Source organism: Lampetra planeri, chromosome 1, assembly GCF_965212315.1.
Source record: "Lampetra planeri chromosome 1, kcLamPlan1.2.h2, whole genome shotgun sequence".
NCBI classification, from domain to species: domain Eukaryota; kingdom Metazoa; phylum Chordata; class Hyperoartia; order Petromyzontiformes; family Petromyzontidae; genus Lampetra; species Lampetra planeri.
This window is the reverse complement of record NC_136107.1, coordinates 28,239,705-28,263,536: the sequence shown is the minus strand read 5'-3', so window position 1 is coordinate 28,263,536 and position 23,832 is coordinate 28,239,705. Positions and strand designations below refer to the sequence as shown.

Here is a 23,832-nt window from a genome sequence, read left to right as displayed (position 1 = left end):
TGGTTGTGCTCAGTGTGACACTGCGGGTGTCATTGCTGGCTGTGCTCAGTGTGACAATGCAGGTGTCATTGCTGGCTTTGCTCAGTGTGACACTGCGGGTGTCATTGCTGGTTGTGGCTCAGTGTGACACTGCGGGTGTCATTGCTGGTTGTGGCTCAGTGTGACACTGCGGGTGTCATTGCTGGTTGTGCTCAGTGTGACACTGCAGGTGTCATTGCTGGTTGTGCTCAGTGTGACACTGCGGGTGTCATTGCTGGCTGTGGCTCAGTGTGACACTGCGGGTGTCATTGCTGGTTGTGCTCAGTGTGACACTGCGGGTGTCATTGCTGGTTGTGCTCAGTGTGACACTGCAGGTGTCATTGCTGGTTGTGGCTCAGTGTGACACTGCGGGTGTCATTGCTGGTTGTGCTCAGTGTGACACTGCAGGTGTCATTGCTGGTTGTGCTCAGTGTGACACTGCGGGTGTCATTGCTGGCTGTGGCTCAGTGTGACACTGCGGGTGTCATTGCTGGTTGTGCTCAGTGTGACACTGCGGGTGTCATTGCTGGTTGTGCTCAGTGTGACACTGCAGGTGTCATTGCTGGTTGTGGCTCAGTGTGACACTGCGGGTGTCATTGCTGGTTGTGCTCAGTGTGACACTGCAGGTGTCATTGCTGGTTGTGCTCAGTGTGACACTGCGGGTGTCATTGCTGGCTGTGGCTCAGTGTGACACTGCGGGTGTCATTGCTGGTTGTGCTCAGTGTGACACTGCGGGTGTCATTGCTGGCTGTGCTCAGTGACACTGCAGGTGTCATTGCTGGTTGTGCTCAGTGTGACACTGCAGGTGTCATTGCTGGTTGTGGCTCAGTGTGACACTGCAGGTGTCATTGCTGGTTGTGGCTCAGTGTGACACTGCAGGTGTCATTGCTGGTTGTGGCTCAGTGTGACACTGCAGGTGTCATTACTGGCTGTGGCTCAGTGTGACACTGCGGGTGTCATTGCTGGTTGTGGCTCAGTGTGACACTGCGGGTGTCATTGCTGGCTGTGAGTGTGACACTGCGGGTGTCATTGCTGGTTGTGGCCTCAGTGTGACCACTGCAGGTGTCATTGCTGGTTGTGGCTCAGTGTGGACACTGCAGGTGTCATTGCTGGCTGTGGCTCAGTGTGACACTGCTGGGTGTCATTGCTGGTTGTGGCTCTAGTGTGACACTGCGGGTGTCATTGCTGGCTGTGGCTCAGTGTGACACTGCGGGTGTCCATTGCTGGTTGTGGCTCAGTGTGACACTGCAGGTGTCATTGCTGGTTGGCTAGTGTGACACTGCAGGTGTCATTGCTGGCTGTGCTCAGTGTGACACTGCGGGTGTCATTGCTGGCTGTGCTCAGTGTGACACTGCAGGTGTCATTGCTGGCTGTGCTCAGTGTGGACACTGCGGGTGTCATTGCTGGCTGTGCTCAGTGTGACACTGCAGGTGTTATTGCTGGTTGTGCTCAGTGTGACACTGCGGGTGTCATTGCTGGCTGTGCTCAGTGTGACACTGCAGGTGTCATTGCTGGCTGTGCTCAGTGTGACACTGCGGGTGTCATTGCTGGCTGTGCTCAGTGTGACACTGCAGGGTGTCATTGCTGGCTGTGCTCAGTGTGACACTGCAGGTGTCATTGCTGGCTGTGCTCAGTGTGACACTGCAGGTGTCATTGCTGGTTGTGCTCAGTGTGACACTGCGGGTGTCATTGCTGGTTGTGCTCAGTGTGACACTGCAGGTGTCATTGCTGGCTGTGCTCAGTGTGACACTGCGGGGTGTCATTGCTGGCTGTGCTCAGTGTGACACTGCGGGTGTCATTGCTGGCTGTGCTCAGTGTGACACTGCAGGTGTCATTGCTGGCTGTGCTCAGTGTGACACTGCAGGTGTCATTGCTGGCTGTGCTCAGTGTGACACTGCAGGTGTTATTGCTGGCTGTGCTCAGTGTGACACTGCAGGTGTCATTGCTGGCTGTGCTCAGTGTGACACTGCGGGTGTCATTGCTGGCTGTGCTCAGTGTGACACTGCAGGTGTCATTGCTGGCTGTGCTCAGTGTGACACTGCAGGTGTCATTGCTGGCTGTGCTCAGTGTGACACTGCAGGTGTCATTGCTGGCTGTGGCTCAGTGTGACACTGCAGGTGTCATTGCTGGCTGTGGCTCAGTGTGACACTGCGGGTGTCATTGCTGGTTGTGGCTCAGTGTGACACTGCAGGTGTCATTGCTGGCTGTGGCTCAGTGTGACACTGCGGGTGTCATTGCTGGCTGTGCTCAGTGTGACACTGCAGGTGTCATTGCTGGTTGTGGCTCAGTGTGACACTGCAGGTGTCATTGCTGGCTGTGCTCAGTGTGACACTGCAGGTGTCATTGCTGGTTGTGCGCAGTGTGACACTGCGGGTGTCATTGCTGGCTGTGGCTCAGTGTGACACTGCGGGTGTCATTGCTGGCTGTGCTCAGTGTGACACTGCAGGTGTCATTGCTGGCTGTGCTCAGTGTGACACTGCGGGTGTCATTGCTGGCTGTGCTCAGTGTGACACTGCAGGTGTCATTGCTGGCTGTGCTCAGTGTGACACTGCAGGTGTCATTGCTGGCTGTGCTCAGTGTGACACTGCGGGTGTCATTGCTGGCTGTGGCTCAGTGTGACACTGCGGGTGTCATTGCTGGCTGTGCTCAGTGTGACACTGCAGGTGTCATTGCTGGTTGTGCTCAGTGTGACACTGCGGGTGTCATTGCTGGTTGTGCTAAGTGTGACACTGCGGGTGTCATTGCTGGCTGTGGCTCAGTGTGACACTGCAGGTGTCATTGCTGGTTGTGGCTCAGTGTGACACTGCAGGTGTCATTGCTGGCTGTGCGCAGTGTGACACTGCGGGTGTCATTGCTGGCTGTGCTCAGTGTGACACTGCAGGTGTCATTGCTGGCTGTGGCTCAGTGTGACACTGCAGGTGTCATTGCTGGCTGTGGCTCAGTGTGACACTGTGGGTGTCATTGCTGGTTGTGGCTCAGTGTGACACTGCGGGTGTCATTGCTGGTTGTGGCTCAGTGTGACACTGCGGGTGTCATTGCTGGTTGTGCTCAGTGTGACACTGCGGGTGTCATTGCTGGCTGTGCTCAGTGTGACACTGCGGGTGTCATTGCTGGCTGTGCTCAGTGTGACACTGCAGGTGTCATTGCTGGTTGTGCTCAGTGTGACACTGCGGGTGTCATTGCTGGCTGTGCTCAGTGTGACACTGCGGGTGTCATTGCTGGCTGTGGCTCAGTGTGACACTGCAGGTGTCATTGCTGGTTGTGCTCAGTGTGACACTGCAGGTGTCATTGCTGGTTGTGCTCAGTGTGACACTGCAGGTGTCATTGCTGGTTGTGCTCAGTGTGACACTGCAGGTGTCATTGCTGGCTGTGCTCAGTGTGACACTGCGGGTGTCATTGCTGGTTGTGCTCAGTGTGACACTGCAGGTGTCATTGCTGGTTGTGCTCAGTGTGACACTGCGGGTGTCATTGCTGGTTGTGCTCAGTGTGACACTGCGGGTGTCATTGCTTGCTGTGCTCAGTGTGACACTGCAGGTGTCATTGCTGGTTGTGCTCAGTGTGACACTGCGGGTGTCATTGCTGGTTGTGCTCAGTGTGACACTGCGGGTGTCATTGCTGGTTGTGCTCAGTGTGACACTGCGGGTGTCATTGCTGGTTGTGGCTCAGTGTGACACTGCAGGTGTCATTGCTGGTTGTGCTCAGTGTGACACTGCGGGTGTCATTGCTGGCTGTGCTCAGTGTGACACTGCGGGTGTCATTGCTGGTTGTGCTCAGTGTGACACTGCAGGTGTCATTGCTGGTTGTGGCTCAGTGTGACACTGCGGGTGTCATTGCTGGTTGTGCTCAGTGTGACACTGCGGGTGTCATTGCTGGTTGTGGCTCAGTGTGACACTGCAGGTGTCATTGCTGGCTGTGGCTCAGTGTGACACTGCGGGTGTCATTGCTGGCTGTGCTCAGTGTGACACTGCAGGTGTCATTGCTGGTTGTGCTCAGTGTGACACTGCGGGTGTCATTGCTGGCTGGGCTCAGTGTGACACTGCAGGTGTCATTGCTGACTGTGCTCAGTGTGACACTGCGGGTGTCATTGCTGGTTGTGGCTCAGTGTGACACTGCGGGTGTCATTGCTGGTTGTGGCTCAGTGTGACACTGCGGGTGTCATTGCTGGTTGTGGCTCAGTGTGACACTGCGGGTGTCATTGCTGGTTGTGCTCAGTGTGACACTGCGGGTGTCATTGCTGGTTGTGCTCAGTGTGACACTGCAGGTGTCATTGCTGGTTGTGCTCAGTGTGACACTGCGGGTGTCATTGCTGGCTGTGGCTCAGTGTGACACTGCGGGTGTCATTGCTGGTTGTGCTCAGTGTGACACTGCGGGGTGTCATTGCTGGTTGTGCTCAGTGTGACACTGCAGGTGTCATTGCTGGTTGTGGCTCAGTGTGACACTGCGGGTGTCATTGCTGGTTGTGCTCAGTGTGACACTGCAGGTGTCATTGCTGGTTGTGCTCAGTGTGACACTGCGGGTGTCATTGCTGGCTGTGGCTCAGTGTGACACTGCGGGTGTCATTGCTGGTTGTGCTCAGTGTGACACTGCGGGTGTCATTGCTGGTTGTGCTCAGTGTGACACTGCAGGTGTCATTGCTGGTTGTGGCTCAGTGTGACACTGCGGGTGTCATTGCTGGTTGTGCTCAGTGTGACACTGCAGGTGTCATTGCTGGTTGTGCTCAGTGTGACACTGCGGGTGTCATTGCTGGCTGTGGCTCAGTGTGACACTGCGGGTGTCATTGCTGGTTGTGCTCAGTGTGACACTGCGGGTATCATTGCTGGCTGTGCTCAGTGTGACACTGCAGGTGTCATTGCTGGTTGTGCTCAGTGTGACACTGCAGGTGTCATTGCTGGTTGTGGCTCAGTGTGACACTGCAGGTGTCATTGCTGGTTGTGGCTCAGTGTGACACTGCAGGTGTCATTGCTGGCTGTGGCTCAGTGTGACTGCAGGTGTCATTGCTGGCTGTGGCTCAGTGTGACACTGCGGGTGTCATTGCTGGTTGTGGCTCAGTGTGACACTGCGGGTGTCATTGCTGGCTGTGGCTCAGTGTGACACTGCGGGTGTCATTGCTGGCTGTGGCTCAGTGTGACACTGCGGGTGTCATTGCTGGTTGTGGCTCAGTGTGACACTGCAGGTGTCATTGCTGGCTGTGGCTTAGTGTGACACTGCAGGTGTCATTGCTGGCTGTGCTCAGTGTGACACTGCGGGTGTCATTGCTGGTTGTGCTCAGTGTGACACTGCGGGTGTCATTGCTGGTTGTGCTCAGTGTGACACTGCGGGTGTCATTGCTGGTTGTGCTCAGTGTGACACTGCAGGTGTTATTGCTGGTTGTGCTCAGTGTGACACTGCGGGTGTCATTGCTGGCTGTGCTCAGTGTGACACTGCGGGTGTCATTGCTGGTTGTGCTCAGTGTGACACTGCGGGTGTCATTGCTGGCTGTGCTCAGTGTGACACTGCGGGTGTCATTGCTGGTTGTGCTCAGTGTGACACTGCGGGTGTCATTGCTGGTTGTGCTCAGTGTGACACTGCGGGTGTCATTGCTGGCTGTGCTCAGTGTGACACTGCGGGTGTCATTGCTGGTTGTGCTCAGTGTGACACTGCGGGTATCATTGCTGGCTGTGCTCAGTGTGACACTGCAGGTGTCATTGCTGGTTGTGCTCAGTGTGACACTGCAGGTGTCATTGCTGGTTGTGGCTCAGTGTGACACTGCAGGTGTCATTGCTGGTTGTGGCTCAGTGTGACACTGCAGGTGTCATTGCTGGCTGTGGCTCAGTGTGACACTGCAGGTGTCATTGCTGGCTGTGGCTCAGTGTGACACTGCGGGTGTCATTGCTGGTTGTGGCTCAGTGTGACACTGCGGGTGTCATTGCTGGCTGTGGCTCAGTGTGACACTGCGGGTGTCATTGCTGGCTGTGGCTCAGTGTGACACTGCGGGTGTCATTGCTGGTTGTGGCTCAGTGTGACACTGCAGGTGTCATTGCTGGCTGTGGCTTAGTGTGACACTGCAGGTGTCATTGCTGGCTGTGCTCAGTGTGACACTGCGGGTGTCATTGCTGGTTGTGCTCAGTGTGACACTGCGGGTGTCATTGCTGGTTGTGCTCAGTGTGACACTGCGGGTGTCATTGCTGGTTGTGCTCAGTGTGACACTGCAGGTGTTATTGCTGGTTGTGCTCAGTGTGACACTGCGGGTGTCATTGCTGGCTGTGCTCAGTGTGACACTGCGGGTGTCATTGCTGGTTGTGCTCAGTGTGACACTGCGGGTGTCATTGCTGGCTGTGCTCAGTGTGACACTGCGGGTGTCATTGCTGGTTGTGCTCAGTGTGACACTGCGGGTGTCATTGCTGGTTGTGCTCAGTGTGACACTGCGGGTGTCATTGCTGGCTGTGCTCAGTGTGACACTGCGGGTGTCATTGCTGGCTGTGCTCAGTGTGACACTGCAGGTGTCATTGCTGGTTGTGCTCAGTGTGACACTGCAGGTGTCATTGCTGGCTGTGCTCAGTGTGACACTGCGGGTGTCATTGCTGGCTGTGGCTCAGTGAGACACTGCAGGTGTCATTGTTGGTTGTGCTCAGTGTGACACTGCAGGTGTCATTGCTGGTTGTGCTCAGTGTGACACTGCAGGTGTAATTGCTGGCTGTGCTCAGTGTGACACTGCGGGTGTCATTGCTGGTTGTGCTCAGTGTGACACTGCAGGTGTCATTGCTGGTTGTGCTCAGTGTGACACTGCGGGTGTCATTGCTGGTTGTGCTCAGTGTGACACTGCGGGTGTCATTGCTGGTTGTGCTCAGTGTGACACTGCGGGTGTCATTGCTGGCTGTGCTCAGTGTGACACTGCAGGTGTCATTGCTGGTTGTGCTCAGTGTGATACTGCAGGTGTCATTGCTGGCTGTGCTCAGTGTGACACTGCAGGTGTCATTGCTGGTTGTGCTCAGTGTGACACTGCGGGTGTCATTGCTGGTTGTGCTCAGTGTGACACTGCGGGTGTCATTGCTGGTTGTGGCTCAGTGTGACACTGCAGGTGTCATTGCTGGTTGTGCTCAGTGTGACACTGCGGGTGTCATTGCTGGCTGTGCTCAGTGTGACACTGCGGGTGTCATTGCTGGTTGTGCTCAGTGTGACACTGCAGGTGTCATTGCTGGTTGTGGCTCAGTGTGACACTGCGGGTGTCATTGCTGGTTGTGTTCAGTGTGACACTGCGGGTGTCATTGCTGGTTGTGGCTCAGTGTGACACTGCAGGTGTCATTGCTGGCTGTGGCTCAGTGTGACACTGCGGGTGTCATTGCTGGCTGTGCTCAGTGTGACACTGCAGGTGTCATTGCTGGTTGTGCTCAGTGTGACACTGCGGGTGTCATTGCTGGTTGTGCTCAGTGTGACACTGCGGGTGTCATTGCTGGTTGTGGCTCAGTGTGACACTGCAGGTGTCATTGCTGGTTGTGCTCAGTGTGACACTGCGGGTGTCATTGCTGGCTGTGCTCAGTGTGACACTGCGGGTGTCATTGCTGGTTGTGCTCAGTGTGACACTGCAGGTGTCATTGCTGGATGTGGCTCAGTGTGACACTGCGGGTGTCATTGCTGGTTGTGCTCAGTGTGACACTGCAGGTGTCATTGCTGGTTGTGGCTCAGTGTGACACTGCAGGTGTCATTGCTGGCTGTGGCTCAGTGTGACACTGCGGGTGTCATTGGTGGCTGTGCTCAGTGTGACACTGCAGGTGTCATTGCTGGTTGTGCTCAGTGTGACACTGCGGGTGTCATTGCTGGCTGTGCTCAGTGTGACAATGCAGGTGTCATTGCTGGCTTTGCTCAGTGTGACACTGCGGGTGTCATTGCTGGTTGTGGCTCAGTGTGACACTGCGGGTGTCATTGCTGGTTGTGGCTCAGTGTGACACTGCGGGTGTCATTGCTGGTTGTGCTCAGTGTGACACTGCAGGTGTCATTGCTGGTTGTGCTCAGTGTGACACTGCGGGTGTCATTGCTGGCTGTGGCTCAGTGTGACACTGCGGGTGTCATTGCTGGTTGTGCTCAGTGTGACACTGCGGGTGTCATTGCTGGTTGTGCTCAGTGTGACACTGCAGGTGTCATTGCTGGTTGTGGCTCAGTGTGACACTGCGGGTGTCATTGCTGGTTGTGCTCAGTGTGACACTGCAGGTGTCATTGCTGGTTGTGCTCAGTGTGACACTGCGGGTGTCATTGCTGGCTGTGGCTCAGTGTGACACTGCGGGTGTCATTGCTGGTTGTGCTCAGTGTGACACTGCGGGTGTCATTGCTGGTTGTGCTCAGTGTGACACTGCAGGTGTCATTGCTGGTTGTGGCTCAGTGTGACACTGCGGGTGTCATTGCTGGTTGTGCTCAGTGTGACACTGCAGGTGTCATTGCTGGTTGTGCTCAGTGTGACACTGCGGGTGTCATTGCTGGCTGTGGCTCAGTGTGACACTGCGGGTGTCATTGCTGGTTGTGCTCAGTGTGACACTGCGGGTGTCATTGCTGGCTGTGCTCAGTGACACTGCAGGTGTCATTGCTGGTTGTGCTCAGTGTGACACTGCAGGTGTCATTGCTGGTTGTGGCTCAGTGTGACACTGCAGGTGTCATTGCTGGTTGTGGCTCAGTGTGACACTGCAGGTGTCATTGCTGGTTGTGGCTCAGTGTGACACTGCAGGTGTCATTACTGGCTGTGGCTCAGTGTGACACTGCGGGTGTCATTGCTGGTTGTGGCTCAGTGTGACACTGCGGGTGTCATTGCTGGCTGTGGCTCAGTGTGACACTGCGGGTGTCATTGCTGGTTGTGGCTCAGTGTGACACTGCAGGTGTCATTGCTGGTTGTGGCTCAGTGTGACACTGCAGGTGTCATTGCTGGCTGTGGCTCAGTGTGACACTGCGGGTGTCATTGCTGGTTGTGGCTCAGTGTGACACTGCGGGTGTCATTGCTGGCTGTGGCTCAGTGTGACACTGCGGGTGTCATTGCTGGTTGTGGCTCAGTGTGACACTGCAGGTGTCATTGCTGGCTTTGGCTTAGTGTGACACTGCAGGTGTCATTGCTGGCTGTGCTCAGTGTGACACTGCGGGTGTCATTGCTGGCTGTGCTCAGTGTGACACTGCAGGTGTCATTGCTGGCTGTGCTCAGTGTGACACTGCGGGTGTCATTGCTGGCTGTGCTCAGTGTGACACTGCAGGTGTTATTGCTGGTTGTGCTCAGTGTGACACTGCGGGTGTCATTGCTGGCTGTGCTCAGTGTGACACTGCAGGTGTCATTGCTGGCTGTGCTCAGTGTGACACTGCGGGTGTCATTGCTGGCTGTGCTCAGTGTGACACTGCGGGTGTCATTGCTGGCTGTGCTCAGTGTGACACTGCAGGTGTCATTGCTGGCTGTGCTCAGTGTGACACTGCAGGTGTCATTGCTGGTTGTGCTCAGTGTGACACTGCGGGTGTCATTGCTGGTTGTGCTCAGTGTGACACTGCAGGTGTCATTGCTGGCTGTGCTCAGTGTGACACTGCGGGTGTCATTGCTGGCTGTGCTCAGTGTGACACTGCGGGTGTCATTGCTGGCTGTGCTCAGTGTGACACTGCAGGTGTCATTGCTGGCTGTGCTCAGTGTGACACTGCAGGTGTCATTGCTGGCTGTGCTCAGTGTGACACTGCAGGTGTTATTGCTGGCTGTGCTCAGTGTGACACTGCAGGTGTCATTGCTGGCTGTGCTCAGTGTGACACTGCGGGTGTCATTGCTGGCTGTGCTCAGTGTGACACTGCAGGTGTCATTGCTGGCTGTGCTCAGTGTGACACTGCAGGTGTCATTGCTGGCTGTGCTCAGTGTGACACTGCAGGTGTCATTGCTGGCTGTGGCTCAGTGTGACACTGCAGGTGTCATTGCTGGCTGTGGCTCAGTGTGACACTGCGGGTGTCATTGCTGGTTGTGGCTCAGTGTGACACTGCAGGTGTCATTGCTGGCTGTGGCTCAGTGTGACACTGCGGGTGTCATTGCTGGCTGTGCTCAGTGTGACACTGCAGGTGTCATTGCTGGTTGTGGCTCAGTGTGACACTGCAGGTGTCATTGCTGGCTGTGCTCAGTGTGACACTGCAGGTGTCATTGCTGGTTGTGCGCAGTGTGACACTGCGGGTGTCATTGCTGGCTGTGGCTCAGTGTGACACTGCGGGTGTCATTGCTGGCTGTGCTCAGTGTGACACTGCAGGTGTCATTGCTGGCTGTGCTCAGTGTGACACTGCGGGTGTCATTGCTGGCTGTGCTCAGTGTGACACTGCAGGTGTCATTGCTGGCTGTGCTCAGTGTGACACTGCAGGTGTCATTGCTGGCTGTGCTCAGTGTGACACTGCGGGTGTCATTGCTGGCTGTGGCTCAGTGTGACACTGCGGGTGTCATTGCTGGCTGTGCTCAGTGTGACACTGCAGGTGTCATTGCTGGTTGTGCTCAGTGTGACACTGCGGGTGTCATTGCTGGTTGTGCTAAGTGTGACACTGCGGGTGTCATTGCTGGCTGTGGCTCAGTGTGACACTGCAGGTGTCATTGCTGGTTGTGGCTCAGTGTGACACTGCAGGTGTCATTGCTGGCTGTGCGCAGTGTGACACTGCGGGTGTCATTGCTGGCTGTGCTCAGTGTGACACTGCAGGTGTCATTGCTGGCTGTGGCTCAGTGTGACACTGCAGGTGTCATTGCTGGCTGTGGCTCAGTGTGACACTGTGGGTGTCATTGCTGGTTGTGGCTCAGTGTGACACTGCGGGTGTCATTGCTGGCTGTGGCTCAGTGTGACACTGCGGGTGTCATTGCTGGCTGTGCTCAGTGTGACACTGCAGGTGTCATTGCTGGTTGTGGCTCAGTGTGACACTGCAGGTGTCATTGCTGGCTGTGCTCAGTGTGACACTGCAGGTGTCATTGCTGGTTGTGCTCAGTGTGACACTGCGGGTGTCATTGCTGGCTGTGGCTCAGTGTGACACTGCGGGTGTCATTGCTGGCTGTGCTCAGTGTGACACTGCAGGTGTCATTGCTGGCTGTGCTCAGTGTGACACTGCGGGTGTCATTGCTGGCTGTGCTCAGTGTGACACTGCAGGTGTCATTGCTGGCTGTGCTCAGTGTGACACTGCGGGTGTCATTGCTGGCTGTGGCTCAGTGTGACACTGCGGGTGTCATTGCTGGCTGTGCTCAGTGTGACACTGCAGGTGTCATTGCTGGTTGTGCGCAGTGTGACACTGCGGGTGTCATTGCTGGCTGTGGCTCAGTGTGACACTGCGGGTGTCATTGCTGGCTGTGCTCAGTGTGACACTGCAGGTGTCATTGCTGGCTGTGCTCAGTGTGACACTGCGGGTGTCATTGCTGGCTGTGCTCAGTGTGACACTGCAGGTGTCATTGCTGGCTGTGCTCAGTGTGACACTGCAGGTGTCATTGCTGGCTGTGCTCAGTGTGACACTGCGGGTGTCATTGCTGGCTGTGGCTCAGTGTGACACTGCGGGTGTCATTGCTGGCTGTGCTCAGTGTGACACTGCAGGTGTCATTGCTGGTTGTGCTCAGTGTGACACTGCGGGTGTCATTGCTGGTTGTGCTAAGTGTGACACTGCGGGTGTCATTGCTGGCTGTGGCTCAGTGTGACACTGCAGGTGTCATTGCTGGTTGTGGCTCAGTGTGACACTGCAGGTGTCATTGCTGGCTGTGCGCAGTGTGACACTGCAGGTGTCATTGCTGGCTGTGGCTCAGTGTGACACTGCAGGTGTCATTGCTGGCTGTGGCTCAGTGTGACACTGTGGGTGTCATTGCTGGTTGTGGCTCAGTGTGACACTGCGGGTGTCATTGCTGGCTGTGCTCAGTGTGACACTGCAGGTGTCATTGCTGGCTGTGGCTCAGTGTGACACTGCAGGTGTCATTGCTGGCTGTGGCTCAGTGTGACACTGTGGGTGTCATTGCTGGTTGTGGCTCAGTGTGACACTGCGGGTGTCATTGCTGGCTGTGGCTCAGTGTGACACTGCGGGTGTCATTGCTGGCTGTGGCTCAGTGTGACACTGCGGGTGTCATTGCTGGCTGTGCTCAGTGTGACACTGCAGGTGTCATTGCTGGTTGTGGCTCAGTGTGACACTGCAGGTGTCATTGCTGGCTGTGCTCAGTGTGACACTGCAGGTGTCATTGCTGGTTGTGCTCAGTGTGACACTGCGGGTGTCATTGCTGGCTGTGGCTCAGTGTGACACTGCGGGTGTCATTGCTGGCTGTGCTCAGTGTGACACTGCAGGTGTCATTGCTGGCTGTGCTCAGTGTGACACTGCGGGTGTCATTGCTGGCTGTGCTCAGTGTGACACTGCAGGTGTCATTGCTGGCTGTGCTCAGTGTGACACTGCGGGTGTCATTGCTGGCTGTGGCTCAGTGTGACACTGCGGGTGTCATTGCTGGCTGTGCTCAGTGTGACACTGCGGGTGTCATTGCTGGCTGTGGCTCAGTGTGACACTGCGGGTGTCATTGCTGGCTGTGCTCAGTGTGACACTGCGGGTGTCATTGCTGGTTGTGCTCAGTGTGACACTGCGGGTGTCATTGCTGGTTGTGCTAAGTGTGACACTGCGGGTGTCATTGCTGGCTGTGGCTCAGTGTGACACTGCAGGTATCATTGCTGGTTGTGGCTCAGTGTGACACTGCAGGTGTCATTGCTGGCTGTGCTCAGTGTGACACTGCGGGTGTCATTGCTGGTTGTGCTCAGTGTGACACTGCAGGTGTCATTGCTGGTTGTGCTCAGTGTGACACTGCGGGTGTCATTGCTGGCTGTGGCTCAGTGTGACACTGCGGGTGTCATTGCTGGTTGTGCTCAGTGTGACACTGCAGGTGTCATTGCTGGTTGTGGCTCAGTGTGACACTGCGGGTGTCATTGCTGGTTGTGGCTCAGTGTGACACTGCGGGTGTCATTGCTGGCTGTGGCTCAGTGTGACACTGCGGGTGTCATTGCTGGTTGTGCTCAGTGTGACACTGCAGGTGTCATTGCTGGTTGTGGCTCAGTGTGACACTGCGGGTGTCATTGCTGGTTGTGCTCAGTGTGACACTGCGGGTGTCATTGCTGGTTGTGGCTCAGTGTGACACTGCGGGTGTCATTGCTGGTTGTGGCTCAGTGTGACACTGCGGGTGTCATTGCTGGCTGTGCTCAGTGTGACACTGCGGGTGTCATTGCTGGCTGTGCTCAGTGTGACACTGCGGGTGTCATTGCTGGTTGTGCTCAGTGTGACACTGCAGGTGTCATTGCTGGTTGTGCTCAGTGTGACACTGCAGGTGTCATTGCTGGTTGTGCTCAGTGTGACACTGCAGGTGTCATTGCTGGTTGTGCTCAGTGTGACACTGCAGGTGTCATTGCTGGTTGTGCTCAGTGTGACACTGCAGGTGTCATTGCTGGCTGTGCTCAGTGTGACACTGCAGGTATCATTGCTGGCTGTGGCTCAGTGTGACACTGCAGGTGTCATTGCTGGCTGTGGCTCAGTGTGACACTGCAGGTGTCATTGCTGGCTGTGGCTCAGTGTGACACTGCGGGTGTCATTGCTGGTTGTGCTCAGTGTGACACTGCGGGTGTCATTGCTGGTTGTGCTCAGTGTGACACTGCGGGTGTCATTGCTGGTTGTGGCTCAGTGTGACACTGCGGGTGTCATTGCTGGTTGTGCTCAGTGTGACACTGCAGGTGTCATTGCTGGTTGTGGCTCAGTGTGACACTGCGGGTGTCATTGCTGGTTGTGCTCAGTGTGACACTGCGGGTGTCATTGCTGGTTGTGCTCAGTGTGACACTGCGGGTGTCATTGCTGGTTGTGCTCAGTGTGACACTGCGGGTGTCATTGCTGGCTGTGGCTCAGTGTGACACTGCGGGTGTCATTGCTGGTTGTGCTCAGTGTGACACTGCGGGTGTCATTGCTGGTTGTGCTCAGTGTGACACTGCGGGTGTCATTGCTGGTTGTGCTCAGTGTGACACTGCGGGTGTCATTGCTGGTTGTGGCTCAGTGTGACACTGCGGGTGTCATTGCTGGTTGTGCTCAGTGTGACACTGCAGGTGTCATTGCTGGTTGTGGCTCAGTGTGACACTGCGGGTGTCATTGCTGGTTGTGCTCAGTGTGACACTGCGGGTGTCATTGCTGGTTGTGCTCAGTGTGACACTGCGGGTGTCATTGCTGGTTGTGCTCAGTGTGACACTGCGGGTGTCATTGCTGGCTGTGGCTCAGTGTGACACTGCGGGTGTCATTGCTGGTTGTGCTCAGTGTGACACTGCGGGTGTCATTGCTGGCTGTGGCTCAGTGTGACACTGCGGGTGTCATTGCTGGCTGTGCTCAGTGTGACACTGCGGGTGTCATTGCTGGTTGTGGCTCAGTGTGACACTGCGGGTGTCATTGCTGGCTGTGGCTCAGTGTGACACTGCGGGTGTCATTGCTGGTTATGCTCAGTGTGACACTGCGGGTGTCATTGCTGGCTGTGGCTCAGTGTGACACTGCGGGTGTCATTGCTGGCTGTGCTCAGTGTGACACTGCGGGTGTCATTGCTGGTTGTGGCTCAGTGTGACACTGCGGGTGTCATTGCTGGCTGTGGCTCAGTGTGACACTGCGGGTGTTATTGCTGGTTATGCTCAGTGTGACACTGCGGGTGTCATTGCTGGTTGTGCTCAGTGTGACACTGCGGGTGTCATTGCTGGCTGTGGCTCAGTGTGACACTGCGGGTGTCATTGCTGGCTGTGGCTCAGTGTGACACTGCGGGTGTCATTGCTGGTTGTGCTCAGTGTGACACTGCGGGTGTCATTGCTGGCTGTGGCTCAGTGTGACACTGCGGGTGTCATTGCTGGCTGTGGCTCAAGTGTGACACTGCGGGTGTCATTGCTGGTTGTGCTTAGTGTGACACTGCGGGTGTCATTGCTGGTTGTGCTCAGTGTGACACTGCGGTTGTCATTGCTGGTTGTGGCTCAGTGTGACACTGCGGGTGTCATTGCTGGTTGTGGCTCAGTGTGACACTGCAGGTGTCATTGCTGGTTGTGGCTCAGTGTGACACTGCGGGTGTCATTGCTGGTCATGCTGGTTGTGACACTGCGGGTGTCATTGCTGGCCATGCTGGTTGTGACACTGCAGGTGTCATTGCTGACCATGCTGGTTGTGACACTGCGGGTGTCATTGCTGGCCATGCTGGTTGTGACACTGGGGGGTGTCATTGCTGGCCATGCTGGTTGTGACACTGCAGGTGTCATTGCTGGCCATGCTGGTTGTGACACTGCGGGTGTCATTGCTGGCCATGCTGGTTGTGACACTGCGGGTGTCATTGCTGGCCATGCTGGTTGTGACACTGCGGGTGTCATTGCTGGCCATGCTGGTTGTGACACTGCGAGTGTCATTGCTGGCCATGCTGGTTGTGACACTGCGGGTGTCATTGCTGGCCATGCTGGTTGTGACACTGCGGGTGTCATTGCTGGCCATGCTGGTTGTGACACTGCGGGTGTCATTGCTGGCCATGCTGGTTGTGACACTGCGGGTGTCATTGCTGGCCATGCTGGTTGTGACACTGCGGGTGTCATTGCTGGCCATGCTGGTTGTGACACTGCGGGTGTCATTGCTGGCCATGCTGGTTGTGACACTGCGGGTGTCATTGCTGGCCATGCTGGTTGTGACACTGCGGGTGTCATTGCTGGCCATGCTGGTTGTGACACTGCGGGTGTCATTGCTGGCCATGCTGGTTGTGACACTGCGGGTGTCATTGCTCGGTGTGGCTCGCTGTGCAGGGGGAGCTGGAGAAGGACGACAACCCGCTGCCTGTGCAGCTCACCTGCCGAATGGAGGGAGATGAAGACCACCTGCGAGACATCGGCAACTTGCTGGTACTTCAGGGGCTGGCCTTCCATGCTAAAAGGTAGTACAACTCGCAGGGATTTTTACCGCCTTTATTTGCCACTTAGTAATCTCCCTTGAGTGATGGTGAGGAAGAGGATAGCGAGTTGTCCTTTCCATCGTGGGTTTTCCCGCTTTTGTGCAGGCCCAACGCGTATCCAGGAGTGGCGCACGACAGGATGGGCGAGGTTCTCGTCGCAGCGTGCGTCAGGGAGTTGTCCCGCACGGTGGTTCCACCCCAGCGGTGGGCCGGTGTCCCCTACCTAGCGCCCGACCTCCCGGCCAGCGACACGTTCAGCCTGGTGGTGTCGCACGTGAGCGCCAGCGGTCGCATCTGCGGACACCTGGCTTCCAATGGTGAGGACGCGGAGGTTTTGCACGCGGTGTGCAAGTTGACGACGGATTCATGAAGGGGCTCCGTACTTCTTCTTGGTTCTTTCGGTCAAGTCGCGTAGATAGAAAATAATAGATCACGACATTACGATCGCAACACAAGCAATCGTCCTCAGGTGAGAGAGAGAGAAAGCGGCTGAGACGAGGTCTTATATAGGCCTGAGAAAGGTGCATCAAGGTATGTGGGTGGAGCTAGAGATGGTCCAACCACAGAGGCTGGGGCAGTGGACACCCAGCCTGTCAATACAAAGACATCTAACCTAGTAATGAAACTCTCAGAGTCAGTTAACATCGGTAGAAATAATGGAAACATCATAGCAAGTTAAGACTTTACCTGGTTAATCACATCCTTCCAATGATTGCTTAATTTGTACCCATATTCTCGGTTGAAGTTGTGTGTTTATATATCTGGATGGCTTCATGAACAAATCTTTGATGATAGCCAGTGAGTTTGCAGAGTACCTTCGTCTTGGAAAAATCAATATTGTGTGAGCCCACAGCGTAAAAACAATGATCAGCCACGGCCGAGGTATTGGTCCTGCCGTGTTTCAGATCCGCCTTGTGTTCACGAACACGGTCCGAGACATGTCGCTTAGTTTCCCCAATGTAACTACTGCCGCAGACACAACTTGGTTTGTAGACAAACTAAGTTGTCAGGGATCCCATCCTTCACAGATGGGATCAGATCACAAATTTTATGTAATGTGTTGAATCGAACCTGGATCTTGTGTTTGGTCATGATTTTGGAAATATTTTTGGTGACCCCTGCTATGTATGGCGCAAGGTGATGGTTTTGATTGGTTCCTCAGATGTTATTTTTCCCCACGGTTGGGGTGACAGCTTTGCGGATTGTGCGGTCCGAATATCCATTCATCTTGAGGGTTTGGTGTATGTGCTCCAGTTCACTGGCTAGGTGGTGCTGGTCGTAGATGCAAGGGGCCCTATGGTGTAGGGTTTTGATGAGGGAATTCTTCTGGGCTGGATGGTGGTGGGAGTCAGGTTTTAGATAGGCATCCGTGTGGGTGACTTTCCTTTAGACAGAATGTCCCAATGAGCCTTCTGGTCTCGTTTCGATTAAAACAACCAAGAATGGTAACTTGCCATTCTTTTCCACTTCCATGGTGAATTTGGTGGCTGGGTGTATGGAATTTGTGGTTGAAGCATTGGTTCAATGCTAGCAGGCCATGTGGCCAGATGACGAACGTGTCATCTATGTATCTCTTCCACAAGGAAGGACGTAGGGTGGATGCCTGGACGGCATCTGTCTCAAATTTTTCCATGAAAACATTGGCTACCACTGGCGATAAGGGAGAACCCATTGCGGTACCTTCATCTTGTTTGTAGAATGTACCATTCCAGGTGAAGTAAGTGTTGGTAAGACAGTGTCTCTCCAGGGTTGGTACATCAGCATTCAGTCCTTGTTGGACCAAATCTTCAATGATTACTATGGTGTCAGGCACAGGAACTTTGAAAAGAGAGACCACATCAAAACTAACAAGCAAATCACCTGGAGATAGTGAGATGTCTTTAATTAGAGAAACCAAATAAGCTAAATTAAGTACAGCTGAGGTGGTCTTGTCAGTGTGAATGTGTGGTGGTCAAGGTTGACACAGGTCACACAGGTCACACAAGCTAGGGGAGAGGTACGTACCGGTCTGGACCGGTCCGGACCGGCAGGGACGAGAGGTGGTTGGAACCGCTCTGAGGGGAGGGGGCTGGCGAGAGCCAGGGCCCCGAGACACCCCCGCCCCTCAGAGAGAGGGGATATATAAGACGGCTCCCGGAGAGCGGAGGGGGTCCATCTCACCAGAAGCTGAAGGAGATGCGGCCAAGGATCCTGGACCCCAAGCCTCGAGGATGCCGCCCCGCTGGGACTGAGTGGGCTGAGTAGCTGTAGGCTAGGGAAGGAGAGTAATTGAGTAGCTGTAGGCTAGGGAAGGAGAGTAATGAGAATAGAGCCGGAGGCTCTACCTCCCTAGGTTGTGTGGTTGGGCTGTTCCCCCAGTGAGTCCGGAGGACTAGTGTTATTGGAATAAAAGCGTGTGGCCTCTACTAAGTCTCTGTCTCATTCAAGAATACTACAAATGGAAGCAAGGTCTCAGACAGAAATCGGCCCAGTTTTGTAGGTGGGTGAGTCAATGGTAGAGACGATAGAATGGAGCGGTGTACCTTTTTACGGATTTTTGGTAAGCCATAAAATCTGGGTGGTCTAGCAGCAGAGGATTTTATAGAGAGCCGCTTGGTTGGTTCGATTAAAGATTTCGAATCGTTTCGTAACCAGGCGGTTGGTAGAATCTCTATTGATTTTGGTATAGCTGCCATCATTGAGTAGGTCCTGAATTGTGTTATTTTATGTGGTTTTATCCATGATGACAGTGGCATTGCCCTTGTCGGCTGAGAGGATGACTGTCATCTCTCTTTTTCAGTTGAGCAAGCTCATGCCGATGTTGCTAATGGGTTTCTTAGCGTTTTTGAGGATTGCAGCGATTTCCGATCTTGCCATATCTGCAGGAATGTGTCCCAAACTCTTAAGGTCTACGTCGACCTGGAAAATGATATCATCCACTGGGATGTGTTTAGGGGTGACTGCGAAATTCAACCCTTTAGCTAGTACCGATTTTAAGCTGACAGAAATTGGGCTGTTACTCTGATTGATAACAAAAGTGTGGATCAGGCTTCTTAGACAGGAGGCTGAATTTGGCAATCAGGTTAACTTTATATTTTGCTGACATTAAGGTGGCTGAAGAAGCTGTCATGTTATCTACATGGTCCCAATCAGATGTAGACATTTTTTCTGTCAATGCTAAGTGTGATTGTAAGAGAGTCTTGTTTAAACTATCTAGTTCAAATCAGCAATCTTATTCTCTCTGAGATCAGGGCTAAGCCGCCTCTGAACAAGGTCCGTTTAGCATAAGGAGAAGTGACAGCAGCAGATGTGAGTGTGAAAACCATCTGAGGATCCAATCAAAACCATCACCTTGCCATACATAGCAGGGGTCACCAAAAAGATTTCCAAAATCATAAACAAACACAAGATCCAGGTTCGATTCAACACAGTACATAAAATTCATGATCTGATCCCATAAGTGAAGGATGTGTGATCCCTGACATGCAATACCCTGGTGTCTACAAACCAAGTTGTGTCTGCAGCAGTAGTTACATTAGGGAAACTAAACGACATGTCTCGGACCGTGTTCGTGAACACAAGGCAGATCGGAAACACGGCAGGACCAATACCTCGGCCGTGGCTGATTATTGTTTTAATGCTGTGGGCTCACACGAAATTGATTTTTCCAAGACGAAGGAACTGTGCAAACCCACTGGCTATCATCAGAGATTTGTTCATGAAGCCATCCAGATATATAAACACGGACACAACTTTAACCGGGAAGATGGGTACAAATTGAGCAATCATTGGAAGGATGTGATTAACCAGGTAAAGTCTTAACTTGCTATGATGTTTCCATTCTTTCTACCGATGTTAACGGACTCTGAGTTTCATTACTAGGTTGGATGTCTTTGTATTGACAGGCTGGGTGTCCACTGCCCCAGCCTCTGTGGTTGGGCCATCTCTAGCTCCACCCACATACCTTGATGCACCCTTCTCAGGCCTATTTAAGACCTCATCTCAGCAGTTTTCTCTCTCTCTCACCTGAGGACGATTGCTTGTGTTGCGATCGAAACGTCGTGATCTATTATTTTCTATCTACGTGACTTGACCGAAAGACCCAAAGAGCATCAATTCCTGCAGTCACGAAAGCCTTAAATTAACATGAAGTGGCGTTTTGAAGGAAAATCAAGGATCGATCAGAAGACTTTTTTGCAGATTGACGCACATAACAGTGCAGTTTTGTATCGAGTTTGAGCGTGGAGATTGAAAAGCAGGATTGGATTGGTGCTGGTGGCTCTCCTGTCTAACGCGTGGGCCTAAGTACTATGACGTATCTCGCATGGCTGTCCTTTTAAATTAAATGAATTCCCTGATGCGGCGAAGCTTATACAGTGCTCAATTATCTATGTGCGGTTGATCTAATTTGCGGATTAACTGCGCATCTGAGATTTTTACAATAATTAATAGCTCATTAATTTACTTATTCTATAGTTATTTCGGTAAAGTCACGTAGATCGAAAAAATAACAAAAGAATAACAATAAAATAAGAAATATATTTTTCTTATTTTATTGTTGTTATTTTTTCTATCTACGTGACTTTACCGAAAGAACCATAGAATATGAATTCCTGCAGTCACGAAAGTTTTACGCCATGGATTTTCCCTTGAGCCCAAATTAATAATCTAAAAACAGTTCTACATTGTTATTCTTGGAAATGTTTATTACAAGTCACATGCTTAAACCGAAATATATGTTGCTCTGAGTTAATGCGAAATTCATGTGATCGCCCCTACAGTACAGTAGTTGCAGATATTTACAACAGTGGGTGGAGTTGGATGGATGTTGATTGGCGTGGCTCTGCTGCTGTCCACTTGGTGGACCAATTCTTCTGCGCAGGAGCAATGAAGTGTTGTTTTCAATGAGCACGTGCCATCATCAATCGATTGATGGTTACATGTTGGCATAGAGATCCGTGGAAAATGGATATTTTTCAATTATCCGTGGCCATCCTCGTCATTAGTACGGATTAATCGAGAGTCTACTGTACCCTTTGCCAGATGCGGTCCTGCAGAAGCTGATGGAATCCATCGATTTGGAGTGTGGCAGCAGCAACAGCAACAACAACAGCAGCCTTTCTGGACTTGTGGATGTGCCTTTTTCCTTGGGCCAGCCGTGCGTCGTTCAGCTGTCGGGAGGCTGGTACCGGGGCCAGATTCTCAATGTGCAAACAGACACCGTGCAGGTGGGCGCTGCCCACACCAAGGCAAAGCCACTTGAGTAATGATGCACGTGGCTTGCCTGGAGCTGAATTAACCTTAATGTAGAAAATGAGCGGGCAAAAGAAGCAATCGATATTATGGTGAGATGTTAACCGAGGGCGTTGAGGTGGCAAGATGTTAACTACCTCGCCTGTTATACAGGAGGTTGTGGGTTTGATCCCGACTCTGACAATGGCTGTTTTATGTTTTATATTTGTGTGTCTCTCTCTCTCTCTGGTCGCGTGGATTTTTATCCTGGTCCTCCTGTTTTTCCTTCCACATTTAGAATCCACATCACGCGTTTACATTTCTACGTGATAAGCCACTTGAGCAGTGTCTATCATTTGTTGACACTGCTCAAGTGCCTGGGTTGCTCTCCTTATGAATGAACTCTGCGATGTGATGATCCGTTCTTGTTGTTGATGTTCACGCCGACTGGTCAAGGCGAGTGCGTGTGGTGTGTGTGCGGTCTGTGCGTGTGGTCCGTGCGCGTGTGGTCTGTGTGCGTGTGGTATGTGCGCGTGCCAGGTGCGTTACGTCGATCACGGGGGTGAGGACGAGGTGGAACCTGGCGCCGTGCATGTGACCGACCGTTTCACGCACGTGCCCCCGCTCTGCCTCGAGTGCGAGCTGAGCTTCCCGCATCTGGTAGGGACTCTCTCTCACTCACCTGCAGCTGCACGCAATCCCCACATGCCCAGAGAAGCACACACAAGGCTCGCATGCATTCTGTTTACACATTATTATTATGCTTATCATTGAATGCATGTATTCATAAACAGCCTCGCTTAGAAGTGTCAAGACTTTTGTAGGAGGGTCCTGCCAATTTTTTGAATGAGGTGGATTGGTGTTGTTGCTGCTGTGGTACAGATGCAGGTGATGATTATCATCAGGGCATCTGGTGCAGATACAGGGCCGCTGAATCTAACAACTTTAGGAGCATCTCACTTCCTAATGTGCCGGGAACGATCCTGGCAAGGGTTATTCAACATTGCCTTGCCAGACATGTTGAGGAAAGGCTTTCGGAGCCCCAATGTGGTTTCAGACCAGGGCGGTCCTGCACGGATGCCATATTTTCTGTCTGTTTGCTACAGCAAAGGTGTAGGGAATTTCAACAAGACCTACATCTCTGCTTTATTGACCTGGTCAAGGCCTATGATACAATCAATGGGCCAGGGCTTTCAGAGTCTCTGACTCTCTGCTTACAATGAGTAAGGGTCTTCATGATGGTGGGCAGGCCCGGGTAAGGCTACATGGGCAGGAGTCGGAGCCATTCCCTGTTCACCTTGGGGTGTGACAGGGCTGTTCTGTGGCTACCATATTATTTAACATAATCTTTGACCAAGTAGTTACAGAAGCTTACCCTGGCTGTACCGGAGGAATCTCCATCGGGTACAGATACAACTGAAGGCTGATCGATACCCAGGTGCGGTCGAGGGATGACTCCCTATTGGTCAACCATGTTGTATATGCTGATGATCTGGTGATTGCTGCTCACTCAGAGGAGGAGTTGGAGGCACTGCTGCTGAACCTGGAGTGTACCACTTAGAGGTGGGGTCTTACAATCAGCTCCACCAAAACTTAGCACCTGCCTGGGCATTTTATGCCATCGAACAATCCACCCCCACAACTCACAATTGGTGATGCGGCAGTTGTGGAGAGAGTGGAGAGTTTCCCATACCTTGCCAGTGTGCTCATGACCGGCTCCGGTTTAACAGCAGAGGTCTCACTCCAAATCAGTCGAGCGCCATTATCTTTTCATCGGCTGCGTTACGCTGTGTGGAAGCTACCCTGGTCTGTCGCTGCACCGATTAGAAATATTTAGGCTGGCATGCGTACTATCCATCCTAGACTTAACTAGACTGGATTGTGTGAGGAGCTCACATCCTTGAAAGATCTGGACACATTGCCATCGCTGATTGGCTGAGGGCATGGCTTAGCACCACTTACGAGCACTCGGATTGGCTGAAATTGGCGCCTGCGTACATAACATAAACATGTTACCATTAGTCAACTATGTTAACGTTAGTTGAAACCATATGAGTCCTGACTTAGAGCTTTCGTGACTGCAGGAATTCATATTCTTTGGTTCTTTCGGTTAAAGTCATGTAGATTGTTGGAAAAAAATAACCAAAAACTACGATGTTTCGATCACACAAGCGATCGTCATCAGGATGGAAAAAAAATGATCCAAACGTCGTAGTTTTTTGTTATTTTCTTTCAACCTATCACCGTGACTTGACCGAAAAACCCAAAGGACATATGAGTCCTATTGGAGGCGTAATGTTAACCGCAAAACACGTTAACTGATGTCACCATTAACCGAGGAATTACTGTACCAGTTACACTGTGCGCTTTGGCTTATGGGGATAAACCGGAAGGAAACCCATACAGGAGGGGGGTAGAGAGAGACAATATACAAACTCCACACACGGAGAGGTGCCCACGTTGGGAATGGAACCCCCCACCCAGCTACTTGCTGTGAAGTACACACAAGTGTGTTACTATTGGTTTATACCCTGCTGCCCAAAAGTAGTTCCCATTGCCAACGCTTAAATTTAGACTTGGTATATTCAATTGGTATATACGGAAGGTGGCGGTAGGTGGAAGCTATCTCTAGCTGTGCAGATGCAGCCTTTGTGAGTGAAAATGGATTATTAGCCGTCTACTCAAGTCGTTTGCATTCGAGTACAATGTCC

General features: G+C 53.0%; 1 protein-coding gene across 3 annotated transcripts in view; it reads left to right on the top strand.

Annotated features, from left to right (window-relative positions):
• Positions 1-23,832, top strand: part of LOC144720930 (RING finger protein 17-like) — a 153,917-nt gene that overhangs the window by 112,923 nt on the left and 17,162 nt on the right. For all 3 annotated transcript variants that reach the window (XM_078598110.1, XM_078598117.1, XM_078598127.1), the window contains exons 30-33: positions 15,765-15,892; positions 16,016-16,227; positions 20,933-21,117; positions 21,662-21,781. In XM_078598110.1, coding sequence (XP_078454236.1) covers positions 15,765-15,892; positions 16,016-16,227; positions 20,933-21,117; positions 21,662-21,781 — 645 coding nt within the window. The remainder of the gene's footprint in view (positions 1-15,764; positions 15,893-16,015; positions 16,228-20,932; positions 21,118-21,661; positions 21,782-23,832) is intronic.